A 19,358-nucleotide genomic window follows, 5' to 3' on the forward strand; every position below is an offset into this window, starting at 1 on the left:
CTCTGCCTCGATGCGCTGGCACAGAACAAGCATTTTCATGTTAGGATGTCACTGTAACTCTGGGGGTAAGTGTTGTCCCAATGCTCACCTTCATCGAGGAAACTGAGGTTCCCAGAGGCTCAGAAGCTGCCCAAGGTCGGCAAGCATGAAGCTAGGGGTTTGAGCCTCCATTTTTCCCTCCAGAAAACGCGAGGATAAATCCACAGCCCCTGTGGGGAGAACATTCCTGGTTAGAGCTCCAGTGGGCATTCGATTCACCTGCAGGGGCAGACGACTCAGGACACCCACCTTGACGCTCAGGCCTCACCAGCCTGCATCCTGCCAGCAGTCCATCTTAAGGTGCCAGGAATGTCTAAAATAAGAGTAACCCTTCATGAGTTCATATCTAAATCCTACCATTTAAAGCCCCAGCCATTGGCTTTTAAGTTTTGATTAATCCCTGTTAGAAGGTGAACCCCACTGTCAGGCTTTTTATCAGTGATGCATCGTCTGAGTGAACTGAATTATTAGGCCATTGTTAAGAGCAGATTTTCATGGATTAGTCCGACTGCCTTTGTGCTCTAATGACATAAATACAACGGGCACCTAGCCAGCTGGCTGTGAACCACACGGAGGTGTAGGTGCAGGGGGGCCGCTGGCCCCACCAGGGATCTGCACTGGCTTTGCACTTTGTTCTGGCCGAACGAATGGTCACCAACAGCTGCAGGCCCACCCCTCCTGGATGTGCCTTTCTTCAGGGTCTGAGGTGATAGCGGGCCTGGCTCCTCTTGCCCTGCTTTTCCCAGACCACGCTCAGACCCTCTCAGGGCTCCACAGCCTGGTGGTGGACAGAGCTGGTCCTCAGAGCCAGCTGGGGCACAGGGCAGGGTCTTTGAGGTGTGCTGCAGTGATGCTTGGGACCCCGTCTTCCTGGGCAGAGGCATGCCCACGGCTAGTCTCCAGACTCTCTCCTCTCTGGCTTTGGTTCGTAGGAACAACTGATCTTCAGTCACTCCTGCTTGTGGGATAAACTCCCATCTTTGTGAACTTGGCCACCTCTGACCAGCCCTCCCATAGGTGTCACTGGCTGGTGAATAGGGCTGGACCTCACTGAGGGTCTGAGTTTTTGTTTAGACCACATCACAGCTGCAGCTCTGAACATCCAGGGAGGAGGTCAGGGCACAGACACAGAAGAATCTCCCAAGTTTGTTTCCCTGAAAACTGACTTGTGGTCCAGGCCCAGCTAAGACCGCCTTCTCCCAGAAGCCCTCCGTGACTTCTTCAGCCCTCTTTGGGACAGCATTTGCTCTGTGTCTTGCCCCGGTGACAGGTGTTGCTGTTTATCCTTCACAGACCATCTCCTGTGAGCCGCTGTCTTAGAGAAGTGAAAGCAGCCTATTGTTTACTAGGGTCCGGGGAAGACTTCATTTGAACAAAGGTTTCTGCAGTTTAGGGGGGAAGGTGGACAGATGCCATTGCTGCCAGGTCCTAATCTGCACGAGACCAGGGGGTGGAGACAGTTCAGCTCAGCCTTCCTCAGCAGGAAGACAGGGGGCTTGTTTATCCCACAGGAAGGTGTGGGATAAACAGGAAACAAGACCTTGGAGAATTTTAAGTGATGGGGATGAACTGCAGTGGCTCCAAGCCCCCACACCAGGGAGTGTGCCCTGGCTGGCCTGAGACAACCACGTCCCAGAGTCACATCAGCGAGGGCAGCGGACACTCGGCCTGGGCTGCTGTCCAGGTCCTACACGTTCCCACGGCGCTTCATTTGACCTTCACCTGACCCAGAGAGAAAGGAGGGAGGCCTCACTCTCCCGACCTCACAGATGAGAAAACCAAGACACTGAAGATGAAATCGCTCCCAGTAGCGACATTCTATGATATGCCCGAAGGTTAGGGTAACTAGGTCAGAGATGAGAGTGAACTTAGGCACTCCAGGCTTGGCTCCACAGAAGGATGGGATCAGAATGGGGTACCTGGGTTCTAGGGTGAAGTGTTTTTTTTTTAACACACTATAGTTTCCAGAGCAATTTTAGGTTCACAGTAGAATTGGACGGAAAGTATACACATACCCCTGGCCCCACGACGACCTGTTACAGTGAATCTACACTAATATGTCATCCTCACCCCAGGTTCACGCTAGGGTTCACTCCTGGTGCTGTACGTCCCATGGGTTTTAACAAATGTATGACACGTATCCATCATAATGGAATCTCTTTGTAAGCCTTTTTAAAAAAAATTTGCCACTATGGAGAATTTCAAGCATGCAGAAGTAGAGCAAAGGGTATAATGAAACTCATGTTCCCATCATTCAGCCTCACTAATTATTAACTCGAGGTCAACAGCATTTTTCTTTAAATGTCAGCTCACCTGCCCCTGCTCCTCCGTCATCCTACTCTCTTGGCTGCCTGGTCCCCTCTTTCCATCTCCCTCAACCAGCCACACCTGTGCCTTTCTCTGAGTCCTGTCTTCTTTCCTACATCTTTTTTTTTTCACTTATTTCAGCTATTCTTTTACATTTATTATTATTACTCAAATTATTCTTTGGATTTTTTAACTCATCTACGCAGAAATGAATCTGGAGCCTAGGCTAGGCTTATAGTTGGAGAAGCAGACGCTGGTCTGAGAATGTGGACGCAGAGGCAGCCTATGAGGAGCCACGGGCTTCTGTGAGCCCCAGGGCACAGTGGACACTGTCCCCTAGGGCTTTCATGCCCTCAACACAGCACCAGGAAGAGGGACCAAATAATCAGACGGTGTCAATGTGAACAAAGGTCACGCAGCAGCCAGTCGGGAAACCAAACGTGCTGATGCATGGCCAGGCAGATGAGAAACACAGACATGTCGAGCCCAGGTTTCTCTCGTGGCCCAGTTCCACTCTGCTCTGCTGCCCAGGAGCAAGAGCACAGTCAAACGCACAGCCACAGGGCTGAACAGCAGTCACCCACCACTGACCCGCTCCCAAGTCAGTTCTGATTCCCTCAGAACACGAACAGGTTCAGGGTGCTGGGTCCTCCTGTCTGTCCCAGGTGGTGTGGACAGAGGTGGGAGAGACTGTTCAGACAGTCTGGAGCGAAGCTCTGTGTCTCTTCAGGTGGTGACCTTCGATGAGGGGGGCGTGAGCGGGCACAGCAACCATGTGGCTCTGAACACAGCTGTGAGGTACGATGGTGCGCCAGGTCCCTGGGCGGCTGGGGCGGTCGGTCTCCCCATCACTCTCCACCCCACGGGTCATCTCGCCTCATCCTCCCAGGAGCAGGCAAACTCCTCAAGTCCTGGAGTTATGACCTTGCCTCCTAACAGCTGAGTCTCTCTGTCCCCAGATGCAGCCAAATGCAGGAACTGACTGGATTCCTCCCTCTGCTTTGGCCTAAGGAAACGTTACAGCCAGACTTCACCTCCTTGTAGCTCACGGGCAGGTCTGAGGGCTGGGATCCATGAATGGGCACCCTCCTGATTTCAGGTCTGTCTTTGGAGAAGGAGGATGTGCACATCATTTGAAATCTCGCCTGTTCTTTGCAGTCACTGCATTTTACTGACATGCATCTGCATTAAGGGCTTCCCTGGCAGCTCAGTGGTAAAGAATCTGCCTGCTGATGCAGGAGAGGTGGAGTCAATCCTTGTATCGGGAAGCTCCCTTGGAAGAGGAGATGACAACCCGCTCCGGTATTCTTGCCTGGGAAATCCCATGGACAGAGGAACCTGGTGGGCTATAGCCACTGGGGTTACAATGAGTCAGATAAGACTGAGCAACTAACAACCACGACCACGCAACTAAAAACCATGACCACCACCTGCATTTAACTGGTTTAAAAAAAGAACCCTCACAGATCTTGAGGGACTTCTCTGGGGTCATACAAACCTGTAGCTTATGTCCTGATCTCTTGAGCCTGCTCCTCTTGGGCCCACAGGCAGCTTGCTGGACCCAGTCTAGGGAAGGGAGAAGGCAGCTTGAGGTCAAGGACTGACTCTACATCCTTCTTCTGAATGTATCTGTTCTCTTCAGGGCTTGAAGATGTGTCTCCAGGGCACCTCTCTCCTGCCCTTAGATCTGCCTCTTCTTTCCTTGGAGTTCATCCCCAGGGCTCCACCCAGAGTGCAGGATGAGCTGCCTCTGAGCTCAGCATTTTCTATTTCTCAGGCTCTGTAAGTCAGGCTAACTTCTTTGTCTTTAATCCCTGCTCCTGAGAACCCCTTCCCCATGAGTCCATATGTCTGTGTGTTGGGATGTGGGGGAAGGGGACTCTTTGCCCCATTGCCCACCTGTCAGCTTTCGAAACAACAAGGAGTTCATTTTCATATTGCTCACCCCTCCTCTTAGGATAAATGCTTTTTCTCACCACACTGCACAGCATGTGGGATCTTAGTTCCCTGACTAGGGATTGAACCTGCACCCTCTGCAGTGGAAGCACCAAGTCTTAACCAGTGGACCCCTAGGGAAGTCCCCTCATGCCTCCTCTTAGGGCAGTGAGCACAGAATGGCCTCTACTGCTAAAAGGTGTGCAAGGGGAAAGGACTGTCAGGGAAGAAACACCAATTAACACTTTACATATTTTCCCACCACACTCACATCACAATCTCATAAAAGAGAAAAACTCTGAAGAGTCCATTGTTGTTACTGTCATCTCTGATGGGCACAGCTTGGACCAGGGCACCTCATAAGCCACTGGTCATCTCCAGATTGCCTGACCTTGGATGAGGGACCCACCCTAGCCCCTTCAACTGTAGCCAGAGCTATGGAGTTCGAGGAATCTCTGTGGTGACTTATGCTCAAGAACCTGCCTGGAAACCTACGTGGAGGGACCCCAGGGTCGGGCAGGCCTGGCTCTGACAGCCCCTCCCATTAACTGCAGAGGGTTCTCACTTGCACTCTCTCCGTTTCCTCTGCCAGGACCCTGCACGCAGAAGGGAAGCTACCTAAAGGTAAGGCCGTGCCCTGTGGCAACAGGTTGCTGCTACTGTCCCTCTAGGGTGAGAGTGCTAAATATAGAGAGCTGCCCTTGGCCCAGTGGTGGGAGTGGGGCGGACAGGGAGGCAGGACCACACTGTCCTGGCTTGGCTCACTGTGCCTGTCACAGTGGGGTCCCCAGGCCTCACGGTCAAGTTGTATCCACTGAGAAGTATCCTCTGAGTGTGAGGGAGGAGGGGGTGTCATCAGGGTTCTCTAGAGAAATGGACCAGCAGGAGATGCAGATAGACAGATATGCTGCTGTATATATTATACACATATGGATGTTTACATAGCATCACTGACTCAATGGACATGAGTCTGAGCAAACACCAGGAGAAGGAAAGGACAGGCGAGCCTGGCTTGCTGTGGTCCATGGGGTCACAAAGTGTTGGGCATGACTTAGCGACAGAACAATATATTAAAAGGAATTGGCTCACATGATTATGGAGGCCGAGAAATCAAGGATCCACCACCTGCAAGCTGGAGGCCTAGGAGAGCCAGGGCATTCTTCAATCTGTCCGAGTCCAAAGGCCTGAGAACAGGGAGCTGATAGGGTCAGTCTTAGTCTTGGGCAGACGACCAGGGTCCAGCTCTGCAGTCGGACAGAAAGGGACACATTCTCCCTCCCTCCAACTTCTGCTCTGCTTGGGCCCTCCCTCGATGGACTGGACAAGACCTACCCAGGCCTTCTGCTTTCCCCAGTCGTCCAGTTCAGATGTGAAACCCACAGACACACCCAGAAACAGTGTTGACCAAGAACCTGGGACCCATATGGGCTGACACAGGAAGCTAACCACCTCTGTGGGTCTTGCCCCTCACCTGCCCGGCTTTCTCCCTGGCCAGCTCTATCCCACCTCTAGTGTCCTTTCAGGATGTCCATCCAAGCTCACATCTATCCCCCAGGTAACTGACCAGGCTGTAGGTGACTGCTGGGTGCTGGACAGGTCTGAAACACTTCCTAACTCACAGGAAGGCATCTGACCGCCCTCACCTCCCTGAGCCAGTTTCTGTCTGGACATGCACCCCTCACGGGAGAGCCCTGGGGACGGAATGATGGACCCCCAGGCAGCATGCCCTCTCTGGGTGGGCTTCTGACTGGTGAAGCTGCAGGGGCTCAGGAACATAGCTCTGGTGTGTTTGCTCAACCCTGGAAGACAGCCCTGGTGGCGTTAGTGGGAAAGAACCCACCTGCAGATGCAGGAGACAGAAGAGACCTGGGTCGGGAAGATCCCCTGACGAAGGGAATGGCAACCCACTCCAGTATTCTTGCCTGGAGAACCCCATGGACAGCGGAACCTGGTGTGTACTCATGAAGAGTTGGGCACGACTGAGCAACTAAGCACATGGCACGTGGGAGACAGGCAGGTCCCACGCTCACAAATGACCAACAACCCATCATACAGACGAGAAACTTGAGGCTCACTGAGATGAAGGGACCTCCCCAAGCCCGTGAGTTCTCCAGTGGCGAGCAGGAGCCAGGCCTCCAGCCTCCTAAGACAGAAAGTCTGCCTGTACCATTCCGCTCTTGGGTTTGACCCTGGCCTCCAGCAGCCAGCCTCTCCCTGCTGGGGGCACAGAGCAAACAGAGGGTGGCCTCAAGGTGTTCTGGGCCCTTTCACCCTCCTATCTGTGAGAACAATGAGCAAAGAGCAGCTCTGATGCTGCCCTGCCCTGAGCTCCAAAGGCAGGGCACGCGTGTGGGGAGCTCAGGAAAACCAGCCTGGGGCTGCAAGTCTCTCTGCCCTCCCCCGCCCCCGCAGGGTGCTCGGTGCTCACGCTCCAGTCTGTGAACCTGCTGCGCAAATACCTCTGTCTGCTGGACCTACCCTGCTCCCTGCTGCTCGCCTGCGATGCCCTCTTCGTACTCACCCAACTCGAGGCAGCCCAGGCCCGGGTGAGGACTGCCCCTCGGCCCCACACCGCTCCCCCCGCCCCATCTCAGGTCCTCCAAAGCCCCTCACCCAAGGCCTTCCAAGTGGTTCTGTCCCCAGGGCGGGCCCACAGCCAGACCCTGGGAGCTGTAGAGCTTCAGGGACTTGCACCTTGTCTTCTGAGTATAGAAATAGCACAAGCTGGAAAAAAAAAAGTAACAATATAGCCTCAGTGTGGAAAGTCTGGGAGTAGTTACATAAAAGCAAGTCGAAAATAAAAATCATTCATCAAAACTACCTGCAACCCCACCCTATACAGGTAATCACTCAAATACAAGAGTATTGACATGTATGTAAAATGGGGTGACATGGAGCCTGCTGTTTGAAACCGACTTTAACATTATGACCGTCTTCTCTGATATCCTTACATGTTCAAATCTTAATGGCTGCCTGTGTTCCCTCACACAGACATGCCATAAAACAGTTCACAAACCCCTGAAGGTTGGACATTTTGATTTATAGGTTTTTTACTATTGTACGTGGACCAGGCTTCCAGCTTGAGTCTTAAGAACTCAGACCTGTCAGGAACCTCAGTAAAGACCAGTGGGCAGCCCACTGTCTGCCTGTTGAGGAGTCAGGCCAGGCGAGGCCCTCTTGGTGGGAAAGTGGTGGTCAGTGAGGCGTCGGGGTTTGAGAAGCACTGGGCCAGGGATGAGGCTGCCCAGGAATTCTAGCCCTTAACCCTTTGCCATGGAAGTGGAAAAGGTCAAGGGCTAGAACTCATGTGGAACCCTGGGAGTAATTTTTTTTTAATGTTTTAATTGGAGGATAATTGCTTTACCATGTATTGTTTTTTTCTGATCAATACCATAAATCAGCTATATGTCTACACATGTCCCCTCCCTCTTGAACTTCCCTCCCATCTCCCACCTCATCCCACCCCTCTAGGCCATCACAGAGCACCAGACTAAGCTCCCATTATCTGTTTTACAGATGGTAATATATATGTTCCAATGGTACTCTGAGAAAAATTTTTATTTTAAAATTGTGGTTGTATTTCCTGTTGAAACCACAGTATGTAATATTTTTGCCTGAATATAGTGATGGTTCTCACTATCAGCTTCAAGCTTGCAGTCATCACGGTATTTACATCTCTAAAGCCATGGATATTCCAACAATGAATATAAAATGAGTTTTTTACATAAATGTTTGCAATGATACTCGCTTAGATTATAAGCATTAGTTATGGTCCTTAGAGAAAAACAGGAACTGTATTTATAGGGTATATCTAGTTAAATCAGTTGTTACGATCTATTCTATTTAGAAACTGAGCTACATTAGTTCTGAATAATAGGATAACATTCCCCCACTGGATGGCAAAGAGACTCTGTACCTATGGGTACCATTTCCTTTCTTCTCAGAGTGGCTGTATTTACCCAGACTAGCTGATTCAGAGGAGTCTGGGCAGAAAACAGCCCTGCACGAGTCATATACATGGGGTAACAGGGCCAAAGGATGAAGAATATAGGCTGGGCAAAGGAGTGAAGAATGTAGGCTCAAGTCAACCTGAAGGCTCTGGGTTCTAATCTCAGCTTTACTACCTACTTGCTATTTGAGATGGATGAGTTTCCTCATCTGTTTAAAAAAAAAAAAAAAAGCAACAGTAAAGCCCTTCGCTCACAGGGTTGTTAATTGAGATTGTGCTCAGCTGCATCAGCACTGGCTGCTCTTGTCATGGGGATGTCAGGAGATGGAGGGGCGGGGCGGGAAGCAGCCACTAGAGGCCAGTCCAGGGGATTTCGAAGGTTACAGGGGAAGCCAGGTCCAGCTGTGGCTCAGAGTGCGCGGGTGGGAGGAGGCAGATGGAAACAGCAGAGACAGGCACCAGCTCCAGAACCACTCCTTTCGTCCCCACAGAGAGCCATGTCCCGCCACCGCAGCCAGCTGCTCTGGTTCCGCCGCCTCTATGTGCTGTTCTCCCGCTACATGAGGATTAACTCTCTGAACTTTCTCTGAGCCAGAACGGGCTCTTGGATCCAAGAAACCAAGGCAAAGACAGCCAGGGAGCCCAGGGCCTGTCTGGAGCAGGCTTGTCTCCCCGAGTCAAGGACATCCCAGTGTCAGCCTGAGTTCCAAGGCCCTCTCCTCCAAACTGCCCGGCCTCTAATAAAATGGGGGCTGTGCAGACCCAACAGGCTGCCAGACCTGAGCATCTTCCTCTGGGCGACAAAACCACAGCCACCAAACACAAACCAAGCCAAGGACAATGACAGCTATCTTGCTGGCTTCTCGAGTTCTTGTGTGGAACAGTTCACACAATGGCACAGTGTCTGTGAACTCCCTAACAGACCTGCAATTATTATAAATAAATGTAAAGGTCTCTGGAATCCCGTCCTATGTATTTTCATATTTTTTCCAAGGCAGGCTCACCCCCCCATACACACACAGAACAGTCTATACTGAATTTGTTCAACCATAATTCCATGGATTTATCTTTGTGGACTACACATCAGATTCAAATCTAGGGAAAACGCCTCCACAAGGGGACCTCCCAGGTGGTCCAGTGGCTAAGACTCCGCGCTCCCAATGCAGGGGACACAAGAGCAAGATGCTGCCAAACCAAAAAAAATGCAAGTTGCAAAACAAAACATACAGAATCTAGTGGTAAAGAATTTGCCTGCCAATGCCAGAGACATAAGAGATTTGAGTTTGATCCCTGGGTGGTGAAGATCCCCTGGAGAAGGGAATGGCAACCCACTCCAGCATTCTTGCCTGGAAAATCTCATGGACAGAGGAGCCTGGTGGGCTACCGTCCACAGGGTTGCAAAGACATGACTGAAATGACTTAGCATTTGTTTTTAAGAGACACAAAACTATGTTTTATATGCCACAGCAAGAGGGAGGCAGGTCAGAGGGGATGTTCACTGCACCAGAATATACTCCTGTTTCACCTGTAGAATGCTTTACCAGCTCCTTCCAACCTTCAGCTGACGTGGTGACCATACAGAACCCCCGTCCATCTGGATGTCCTCCTCCTGCTCTTTTTTCTGGTCTACTCTCCCTCCCAGATAATTTCATAAGTCACTTTCCTCCTAAAGCAAAGAGCAATACTTACTAAGCGTTTGCTATTATGTATGTACATATATACCCAGTAGTTGGAAGTGGAAGGAATGCTTTAAGAAAGCATCTTATTGTAATAAATAAAGCACTGATTATGATACGAAGCTATATGAAACACGGAGGGTGGGGCGGGGTATGGGTCAGAAGACTGTTTAGAGCCCTCAGGGCTTCCCAGCACATATAGGCCAGAGCCAAGATGCCACAGGCGGCTTCTATTTCTTTCTGACCCTCTACTTCTTCCCACCACAAGCCTGGCTTTACCTTGTGCCCACATCTCTGTCCACAGCTGCTTCTCCCTTCTTTTCCCAAATCCTGCTTCCTTTAAAAACATAGGCTCAAAGTTATTGTTGATGGGTAGAGGGGGCTCAGTTTTGCAAAATGAAAAGCTGTGGAAACTGGTGGCACAAAACCGTAAACATACCCAGCACCACTGAGCTGTGCACTAGAAATTAATTTTGTGTATTTTACCACAATTTGGGGGGGGGGGTGGAGAATCAGAAGCTGATTGACTTAAAAAAAAAAAATGGAAACAGGCTCCCATCACACTCCCCCTACGGTCTTCCACAACTAGCTCCTTCTCCTCCAAACTCCTGAGTTCATGTTCTTGTCACAGCTCAGGTGGCTTGTGACCACTCACCAGCTCTCGTTTGTCCTTTGACACCATCCCCCTTGCCCCACCCCCCTTGCCAGGCCATGGCTGCAAGAACCATTAAGAGTGCTCAGTAATTACCTGCTGCTGAACCACTGCAATGGCACCCCACTCCAGTACTCTTGCCTGGAAAATCCCATGGGCGGAGGAGCGTAGTAGGCTGCAGTCCGTGGGATTTCGAAGTCAAACACGACTGAGAGACTTCACTTTCACTTTCATGCACTGGAGAAGGAAATGGCAGCCCACTCCAGTGTTCTTGCCTGGAGAATCCCAGGGATGACGAAGCCTGGTGGGCTGCCGTCTATAGGGTCGCAGAGAGTCGGACACGACTGAAGCGACTTAGCAGCAGCAGCACCAGCAGAACCACTGGCCTCGGAAGCAAAATCAAAGGACAGGGAAGACGATAAACCAGAGGAACTGCTTTAATGTTAAAAATATTTATTTCTCTAGAAGATCGCACAAAAGTCAGGAAGGGGGACAGAAGGGTATCAACTAGCCTATGTCAAAATCTGAGCCAGGGGAGGACAAGAGCTGCCTGAAGACACTGGTGGCCGGAGCAGACTGCAGAGGCCGTAGGCCCTTCCTGGACAGGAGGCGTGGGAGCTCACTCCTTGGACATGTTCTTGATGGTCTTATGCTCCTTCATGGCCTTCTCCCAGTCGCTGCCATTGAACTCCTCCACCACCACGCTGCGCACGGTGCCCTCGTCCAGGCAGTGGGGGGCAATCCCTGCAGGGAGGTGGGTGTGAGAGCCAGGCAGGCTCTTAGACAAACCCACCCCGCAGCTCACCATGGCAGCTCCTGGCTCACTCTCCTTCTCTCAAACGGGGCTCAGGGGTGGCCAGGGCTGACCGTCATTCAACATCGAGCTGAGAGGACAAAAGAGAAAGGCTCGAGCCCGGAGCCACCTCTGCTGGGCAGCCTGAGGAATTCACAGGCCTCATCCAGAGCGCTGAGGGGTAACTTTCTCAGCTTTAAATATGTCCCCATCCATACAGGAAGGCAGGCGGGAAAGACACTCCATGTAGCAGGAAAGGAGCAGACAGGAGCTCTATGGGAAGAAGAGTAGGTGGGCAGGGTGATGCCAGGCCCCCCAAGGCTCGAGACAGCTGGCCCACGGCAGTCCTGGAGGCTGCATCTCTGCAGGGCCAGGTTTCCAGGAGCAGCCTCTGTGGCTACTTCCTACCCAATTTGCATGGCGGCTGGTGTCATTCTTAACAACTGTCTAAGGGTGGTTTTACCTCCTGATCCAAGAAGAGGGACCTGGGGTTTCCTTGCTGGTGTTTGAATAAGCCCAGTTTTACTGGCATCATCACTGCTGTTCATCCTCACCTCTTTCACGTGCCACCCCCCCACTCCAGGCCCATGTCTTCCCCCTGCAGTGGGTCCCTGGGCAGCATCCAGCTCCCACAGCAGCAGGAAATTCGAGTCAGGACTGGAGGGTCTCTGGAGGCCCAGGGCCAGGCTATGCCGTGTCTGCGAAGAGGTCAGCGGACGAGCCCCACTCCTCTCACACATGTGAGGGAGAGGCCTGGCCAGGCAGGAGGCCGGCCAGAGACTCCAGCACCCGTTCCCAGAGCGCGTCTCACCCCAGGTGGCCACAGGGCGTCGGTGCCCCGAGCCTGCCCCCATTCCACTCACCGAAGCCTCCAGGGTTAGATCGGGGAGAATAAAAGCTCTGGACGCCGCAGCGCTTACAGAAGGTGTGCTGCGCCTTGTGGGTATTGAAGGTGTACGTGGTGATGCTGTCGGCTCCCTGAGAGACACAGACAAGGAGCTTCAGTTGTCTTTTACAGAAATAAACCCTGCAAAAATCTCAGTGGGGGAGACCCTCTGGCCCAGCTCCCAGGGTCAAGAGGACACGTCCTGTCTGAGGTCGGGGCCCATCCTCACGACTTGGAGACCCATCAGCCTGGAGCGTGACAACTCAGGGCTCCTCCCAGGTCAGCTGCACACAAAACCTCTGACCTTGAGCTCCCCACTGTGGCCCAGGCCTAAATGAGGAGGCATCAAGTGAGGGACTAGGTCCCCGTGTCCCCAGACAGCACCACTCAAGGCCTTGAGAACATGCTCACTGGACTCAAATTCATCTACAAAGGACCAGGAAAGGACACATGCCAGACATCACAAGCTAACATCCCTAATGGAGACACAGGAGACCCAGCAGAGGACGTGCACAGACAGTTCAGAGAGACCGGAGAACAAGTCTCTCTTTAACCTCTGACACGATATCCATGCTCACGAACTGCAGTGAGGTATGCTCTTCATTGTCCTGGGCAAAAATCACCAACTGAGCTTACTCGGAACTGCGTGTATAGAGAAACGTGCACTCCTGGATGTGAGTCACAGGAGTAGAAATCCACAACACTGGATAACATCTGCCAACATTGCAAAACGCACATTTTCTCTAACCCAGCAATGGCACTTCTAGAAATGTATCCTGCAATTAAAACTGTATTTTATCCAACCACGTGAATACAGGTGTTAACACACCATCTGTAAAGGCAAAACCTTATAAAAAATGGAAACTGCCCCACCGAAGATTAGTTAAAGGAATCAAGTATAGACATTAGAATGGAATCTCTGAGTTTTGAAAAGAATGAGGTAATTCCACTTAGAAATACTAACAAGCAGACAATCTCCAAGGTTACAGAGGGAACCGAAAAGGCAAGGTTTGAAATAATCTGTGCACTACACTACCATTCCTATTTTTAAAAAGCACACACCCTGGCATGCACTTTCAAAGAATAACTTCTGGAGACACTGGGTGACTGAAGGGTCGGAGGCTTCCACATGTCTTCCCTGACCATCACCGTGGAGAGGGTCCCTCGGAGCCGCAGAGAAGTGGCTCCCTGAGGGGCCTCTTCTCAACCCCCCACCCCGCCCCCGACCTCTCCTCCACACACAGGCAGCAGGGAACAGTCACGTGGTCCCCAACCACGCAGGGCTATCTGATCAAACACTTCCCCTCAAGAAACTCAGCCTCACAGCCTCCTGGGTCTGATCAGCACGAGGGCCCAGTGCTGACACCAAACCCTGTCCATGCATCCACCCACCAGCCTGACCCACCCTCGAAATTTCTGCTGAACACATGGCCCATTTTAGGTGTAATGCCCTGTGCGTTCAATCTCCCTGCTCACTTCTGTCTCCCTGCCCTGTCAGAAATCACCACCATGACGACAGACCCATGGTCAATTCTCCTGACCCCAGGGGTCACACCCTCTGAGCCCGACCACTCCTTCCATTCTAAGGATGCTCATTTCCAGCCTGCCCACTGGTCTGCCTCCACCCTCTGGCCACGAAGGCCAACCTGCGGCTCCTTGGACATGCAGAGTGTGCGCCCCCAACATGCCTCATCTCTAGGGGCCTGCCCGAGCCCACCGAGACTCGCCACCAGTCAGCCCCTGCCACGCTGCCCTGTTTAACTCTCCACACGGCACTTCCAGGCCTCTTATTTCTCTGTCTCCCCTTCATAAAACATAAGCTCTGAGAGGACAAGGGCCTTGTCTGCCACATAAACTGCTGGGTTTCAATGTGACAGAGCCTGGCACACAAGTGGTGCCATAAACACTGCTGAATCAAAGAATGAGTTCTGTACTTAAAGGACAAACAGAAAACTGCTCCTTCAACAGGCTGGGTCAGAGAACAGTGCAGTAAACACCAGGGCAATGACTGGCGAGCGGTCCCATGGAGGGGACAAAGTGGGTAACTGTCAACTCTGAAACTGAGGGCCCCTGGCCGCCCATGTGTCTTTGGGGACCACCTGTCTCAAGGGGTCGGGCCACTGGGGGAGGGGGTCTCGTGGGAAAGACAAGGGCAGGCCTGCTGCCCACTGGCACCCTCCTCCCCACATAAGACACCCACGGGAAAGATCCAGGGCAGACAAAGAAAAGCAGACAAACTGACCCAAAGTGCCTGGGATTAAATCTCAGCTTCTCCTTCCAGATGCTCACTGAGGGGCCACCCAGTGCCAAGGCCCTGGGGCCAGGAGCACAGACATGACCAGAGGTGCTTCCAGGAGGCCCTCCTGACCCAGAGAAGGAGACCCTTGCACAGGTCACAACCCCAAAGCAAAGACACTGATCAGACCACAGCAGGCAATGGGACCCGAGGACCAATCACAGCCCCATCCCACCCCGTGAGCAGAGAGTGCCAAAGCTTCTGTACTCTTTGGCCAGAGATTTTACTTCCAAGAGAACTGATCCAAAGAAAATTTCTAAATTATTAAAGACTTACACACAGGAAGGTTCAAGATAGCACTGCATTCAACCTAGACGTTCAAGTGTAGAAAATCACTTGTGGTACATTCATATAACAAAAAACACTACAAATATAGCCATAATTGTATAAGTAGGCAGTGGCTGTGGCGGGGGAGTGGGTGGTTGGAAGGCCTTTCACTCTTTACCTTGCAAAGCTGGGACCAAGCACAAAAAATTCCCCCGAAGAATAAAGTTAAAAATCTTTTCAATCATTTATTTTTCATTAGGAAATGGTAACAGTCAGTTATAAAACAGAAAATGAGGTAAAATTCTGTGCTGAGAAAAACACATGTATTTAGATGTATTCATCCATGTCCAAAATAGCGCACAAGGACACACACCAAAACACAGTAATGGTTACCTCTGATTGATAGGATCTGGGTGATCTTAAATTTATTTTTTGATCCTCCATGTTTATACATAATGGATCAAATATGTATCCAAAATATAAAGGAGAAAAATAACATAACTTTTTAAAGAGAAGCATGAAACCTTAGGTGACGGAAAGTAAAGGCCCCGAGAGGCCCAGGAGGCTCCCAGGCCCCTGTAAGGGCAGGGCCCCCCAGCCCCGCTTAAAACACTCACCTTCAGAAGCTTGAAGCGAGAGGCCGGGACAATGAAGTGTTTGTTCTGCTTCTTCTTGCAGATGCTGCAGCTATGGAAAGACACGAGCAGACCCCTGACGGTGAACCACCCTAATTGCCCTCTGGGTTTCCCAGTCCCAGGAGCCTGCTGACTATGGAGGTGAAGGCCCTCTCACTGCCCTCCAAGGAAGAGTGGCTTGGGCAGGCGGGCTGGGTGCCTGGGGGCCTCTGCTCCGCAGGTCCACAGCCAGCAGTGCAGGCCACATAACCCTAAGAAAACCAGGACGTGCAGAACCATGTTTCCACTGCCCACCCCCACCCCCGGTTTACAAGTGACAGGAAGGGTGGGTTCTGGAGACTCATAGAAAACAAGCATCAGGCAGATCTCCGCTCTCCGCCTCAGGATCCACATCCCCCGCAGAAACTGACAAGGAGGCCTAGGTGCCCTGACCTCCTCTGCACATCAGAGGAAGCCCAGCTCCAGGGCCCACAGGTCCTCAGAAGTAAACCTAAGTCCCTTGTTTTAGTCCGCCTTTTATGAAACTCTAATTCCACACGAGGTCCTCTAACAGCTTATTCCATAGGGCTGCTTCTTCCATCTGTTAGTACTGGGTCAGGTCCCCGTGGGAGGAATTCCATGGAATTTATTTATTCTTCACATATAACCCAGGCACCATGGCACCAAGGGGCAGAAAGAACTGGCTATTGTTGAACAGTCAGTTACACACCAACCACAGGTCAGAAGTCGAGCCTGGAGGGCCTGACCTATCACACGGTGGGCAGGTGCTGACAGCGGGCCCTCTGCTGACCCTGGTAGTGTCACTTGCCTCACCTAGACATATGGGCCAGGTGGCCTGGGGCATGGCAAGCTTCCAGGTGTGCATGCACTTGCCTCACCCCACCCAGTTCTGTGGAGTTCTGCAGACTCTGCCCAAGGCCTTTCATCCAGCATCCAGCCCGACCATCTTCAGGGTACTACTCTCTCCCACACACGGGTGGCACTCTTCTCTGAGAAGCCTGGCCCAAGTCGAGGGACCCCTTGACGTCCCCTGAGGCTGTGCTGCAGGACTTGAGCTGTGTCACGCACACAGCAGGCTGTTATTATTAGCCTCCCTCCATCTTTAAAATTTTTAATGAAAACACCCAGCACACATAAAAGGAAAAAACAGAACATGAACCTTTACGTACCCATCACCTGACCCCAATTCCCTGCTCATGGCCATGGTGGTTTCACCTGGATCCCAACTCCCCAGACGATGCTAAAGCGCCCTCACGCACTGTGTCCTCTGAAACAATGTAGGAAGACACTCACTTGCAGTCAAAGATGTGCAGGTCAGCCGAGGCCCAAACTTCAAAGCGCACGGCCCCACAGTGGCAGCCTCCTGTGTGTTTCACCAGGCCCTGGTATTCACTGGAGGGAGCAGAAATCAGAGAGATTAGGATTCCTAAGCGGTCAGGCTGCGGTGGAAAGAGAGCAACAAGATGGAACTGGAGTCTTCACGGGACAATGGGGACACGTTTCTGCTTTTGAGGAGGTGCCCTCGGTTTTATAAAAGGGAGTCAGTGCCTTCTTTGTCTATGAGCTCTTTTTTCCACTTCTATTTTGTTAAGTCGCAGAATAAATTATTCCCAGTGTATGGAAAAGAGAGAACTGGGGTGAAGATCCTAAACCAGCCACCTGAACATTTTTACTTATAGGGCGAGTACTAATTAAGATTTTTTATAAGCAGGGCAATAAAAAAAACAAGGGACAGTAGATAGGGTCCCAACCTTAGGGACCTTGAGCAGCCATTACACAAATTACTGAATATTTATATGACTGTGAAAAAGGGTGTACAGGCTGCTAAGAAAAAGAAAGACAAGGGGACCAGACGGAGTCCAGTGGTTCAGAAGAGTCTTTGAGAAAGGCTCCTATAATTCTGCTGTATTTCCCTCTGGTATTTTGCATACATGTGACTTTTTACAGAGCTATCTACACATTATGTTCAACTTTAATCCCTTTAAAACTTGTAAGTCAGGTCCTTCATTGGACATTATTAAGATTTGATAAATATCATCCAAGTACTTTCGAGAAGAGCTGAACACTCTTATCAGTAATGAATGAGAAAACATTTCACTGAATCTTCTCAAGCAATAATTATAGGAAAAGTAGCTTGCTGCAGTTTTAATTTGCATTTATTTGGTTACCAAGACTGTATGCTTTTTCATGTTTCTATATAAGCTGACTCCATTAATTTGATGTATTTTTTCCCTGCATACACAAATAATGCTTATGGTAAAAAACAAACCTTACAACATTTGACAGTACTAAAGATGAGTCTCCTAACACCCAGAGGGACCCACAGTTAATGGTTTGCTCTATGTTCCTCCAGATTCATATAATAATGTTTTAACAGTAACAGTGAAGTTACATATTCTAATTTAGTTTTTCTTTCTTGAATGAATGTAACTTGCGCCAATCTGATAGGTTAGGGAAAAAAAACAACTCATCCTTTCACCTCAACACTTTGAAATCTTTTTTCTTTTGCTGTTTATCAGTTTGTTTTAAAGTCTAAATTTACTCCAAATCTGCGTTTTACGACACTGGGCAGTAGCTGGCACACTTTAAGGGCTCAAAATTGTTGGATGATGTAGATTTTAAAATGTTCAGCCTACAGCCAAGATGATAAACCAAAAAGTGAAGCACACGGAAAACCCAGTATTTCATCTCTGAGAAGACTCGCCTAATGAAGAGAATTTCTAACGGACAAAAGACAAAAAAAAACCACTTTTAAGAAAAAGAGATCCTCAAGTTGTTATGCAATTGTTGGGTTGTTTTGTTTTTTGCGGGGAGGGGTTCTAGTAAAACACGACTGACAATGAAATATTAAGGGCGCTACAGAGCAGGGGCCTCATCTAGACGACGAGGCTCCCCCCAGAGCTCACTGCGAACCCCACGGACTGTCCAAAGTCTTCCTGCGGCCGCTGGGAAAGCCGGGGGTCCTCGGCCCGCGGTCGCAAAGCGGGGAGAAGCAGAGCCCCGGGCCCTGGAGCGCCCGCGGTGGTTCCAAACCCAGCGGCCCGCTCGGTCTTCCCGCCGCCTGGCTCCGCGCACTGCGCGCGCTGTAACCGGGCCGCCGGTCTCCCCGAAGGCTCCGAACTGTCCCAGCGCCTCTCGCCCCGTCCCTGCCCTCACAGCCGCTCTCCAAACACACATGCACAAACACGAAAGGAGGTCCCGGACCAGGGAGTCGCGCCGACCCTCATCCCAGGAACGCTGCCGCCTCGGCGCTCAGCGCGGGCCGGGCGGAGGCCATTGTCTGGCCGGTGCGCGGCTCGAGCACCGCGGGGACGTTAGGGGCGCCGGCCCGGCCGCGCCGCACTCACTAAGTGTCCAGCAGCAGCTTGGCGGCGCCCTCGAAGCTGAGCCTCTGCCGCTTTTGGAAGGTCTCCCAGCGCTCCCGCTGCTCGCCCAGGTCCAGCTCGGACGCGGTGAGCGCCGCGGGCGGAGGCGGGGGCAACGGCGGCACCGGCGGCGGCTCCCCGGGGCCCGCCTCCTGCACCGGCGGCGACCGTCGCTTAGCCGCCGGCTGCCTCGCCGCCGCCCGGCTCCCGCCCCCGGCCTGGGCTGCGGGCCGCCGTGCGCGGTCGGCACTAGGGGCCGAGGCGGGGCCCCTGGAGGACCCCGGCCGCCTCTGCCCGCGTGGCTTGGTCGCTCCGCCGCTTCTCGCCCGCCGCATGGCTCCCGCAGCCTGGCGCGCAGGCCTCTCCGCCGCGCGTCCCCGCTCACCCGCGCGCCCGCAGAGCCCCGCGCGCTACCGCCGTCCGCGCGCGCCCGCCGCCCCTCCGGCATACGGGGCGCCGCGCCCGCCCCGCCCCGCCCCCGCCGCGGTCCGGCCCCCGGCCCCCCCCCCCCCCCCCCCCGGCCCCCCCCGCCCCCCCCCCCCCCCCAACCCCGGGGCC

The 19,358-nt window shown here is 52.2% G+C and overlaps 2 protein-coding genes across 5 annotated transcripts in view; one reads left to right on the top strand and one right to left on the bottom strand.

The window, feature by feature from the left end:
• The window catches only part of PIGL (phosphatidylinositol glycan anchor biosynthesis class L), a 51,179-nt gene extending 34,186 nt beyond the window's left edge, over positions 1 to 16,993 (top strand). Inside the window, exons 4-8 of one of the 2 annotated variants that reach the window (XM_040245909.1) lie at positions 3,077 to 3,144; positions 4,874 to 4,905; positions 6,694 to 6,827; positions 15,479 to 15,576; positions 16,815 to 16,993. In XM_040245909.1, the coding sequence (XP_040101843.1) occupies positions 3,077 to 3,144; positions 4,874 to 4,905; positions 6,694 to 6,827; positions 15,479 to 15,568 (324 nt within the window). In that variant the 3' untranslated portion in view covers positions 15,569 to 15,576; positions 16,815 to 16,993. Of the gene's footprint in view, positions 1 to 3,076; positions 3,145 to 4,873; positions 4,906 to 6,693; positions 6,828 to 8,721; positions 9,192 to 15,478; positions 15,577 to 16,814 lie in introns of those variants that run through there. The other variant, XM_040245908.1, reaches the window with a different exon arrangement.
• Positions 5,317 to 19,221, bottom strand: CENPV (centromere protein V). 3 transcript variants are annotated; one of them, XR_005721870.1, is made up of 6 exons: positions 18,783 to 19,150; positions 16,729 to 16,827; positions 15,418 to 15,487; positions 12,215 to 12,329; positions 6,895 to 7,005; positions 5,317 to 5,465 (listed from the first exon to the last, which is right to left on the bottom strand). XR_005721870.1 is itself a non-coding variant. In XM_040245912.1 (5 exons), exons 1-5 carry the CDS (start codon positions 19,133 to 19,135, stop codon positions 6,962 to 6,964), a joined length of 681 nt encoding a protein of 226 aa, XP_040101846.1. In that variant the 5' UTR covers positions 19,136 to 19,150; the 3' UTR covers positions 6,840 to 6,961. The 3 variants fall into 3 exon arrangements, 2 of the variants coding, with proteins under 2 accessions (XP_040101846.1, XP_040101844.1); XM_040245912.1 differs by lacking the exon at positions 5,317 to 5,465 and having other exon boundaries at positions 6,840 to 7,005; XM_040245910.1 differs by lacking the exons at positions 5,317 to 5,465; positions 6,895 to 7,005 and adding an exon at positions 10,980 to 11,302 and having other exon boundaries at positions 18,783 to 19,221.
• Positions 19,222 to 19,358: the final 137 nt, after the last annotated feature.

This window comes from Oryx dammah, unplaced genomic scaffold, assembly GCF_014754425.2.
Source record: "Oryx dammah isolate SB20612 unplaced genomic scaffold, SCBI_Odam_1.1 HiC_scaffold_8, whole genome shotgun sequence".
Classification (NCBI taxonomy): Eukaryota; Metazoa; Chordata; class Mammalia; order Artiodactyla; family Bovidae; genus Oryx; species Oryx dammah.

Bases quoted from the DNA above. Each gene is read 5' to 3' on its own strand.
- CENPV (XM_040245910.1), bottom strand. From the start codon at position 19,135: ATGCGGCGGGCGAGAAGCGGCGGAGCGACCAAGCCACGCGGGCAGAGG. The intron at 16,828-18,782 runs GTGAGTGCGGCG...TGCTCCCTCCAG, and splicing joins AAGCTGCTGCTGGACACTTA to TGAATACCAGGGCCTGGTGA. The intron at 11,303-12,214 runs GTGAGTGGAATG...ACCTCCCTGCAG, and splicing joins ATCTAACCCTGGAGGCTTCG to GGATTGCCCCCCACTGCCTG.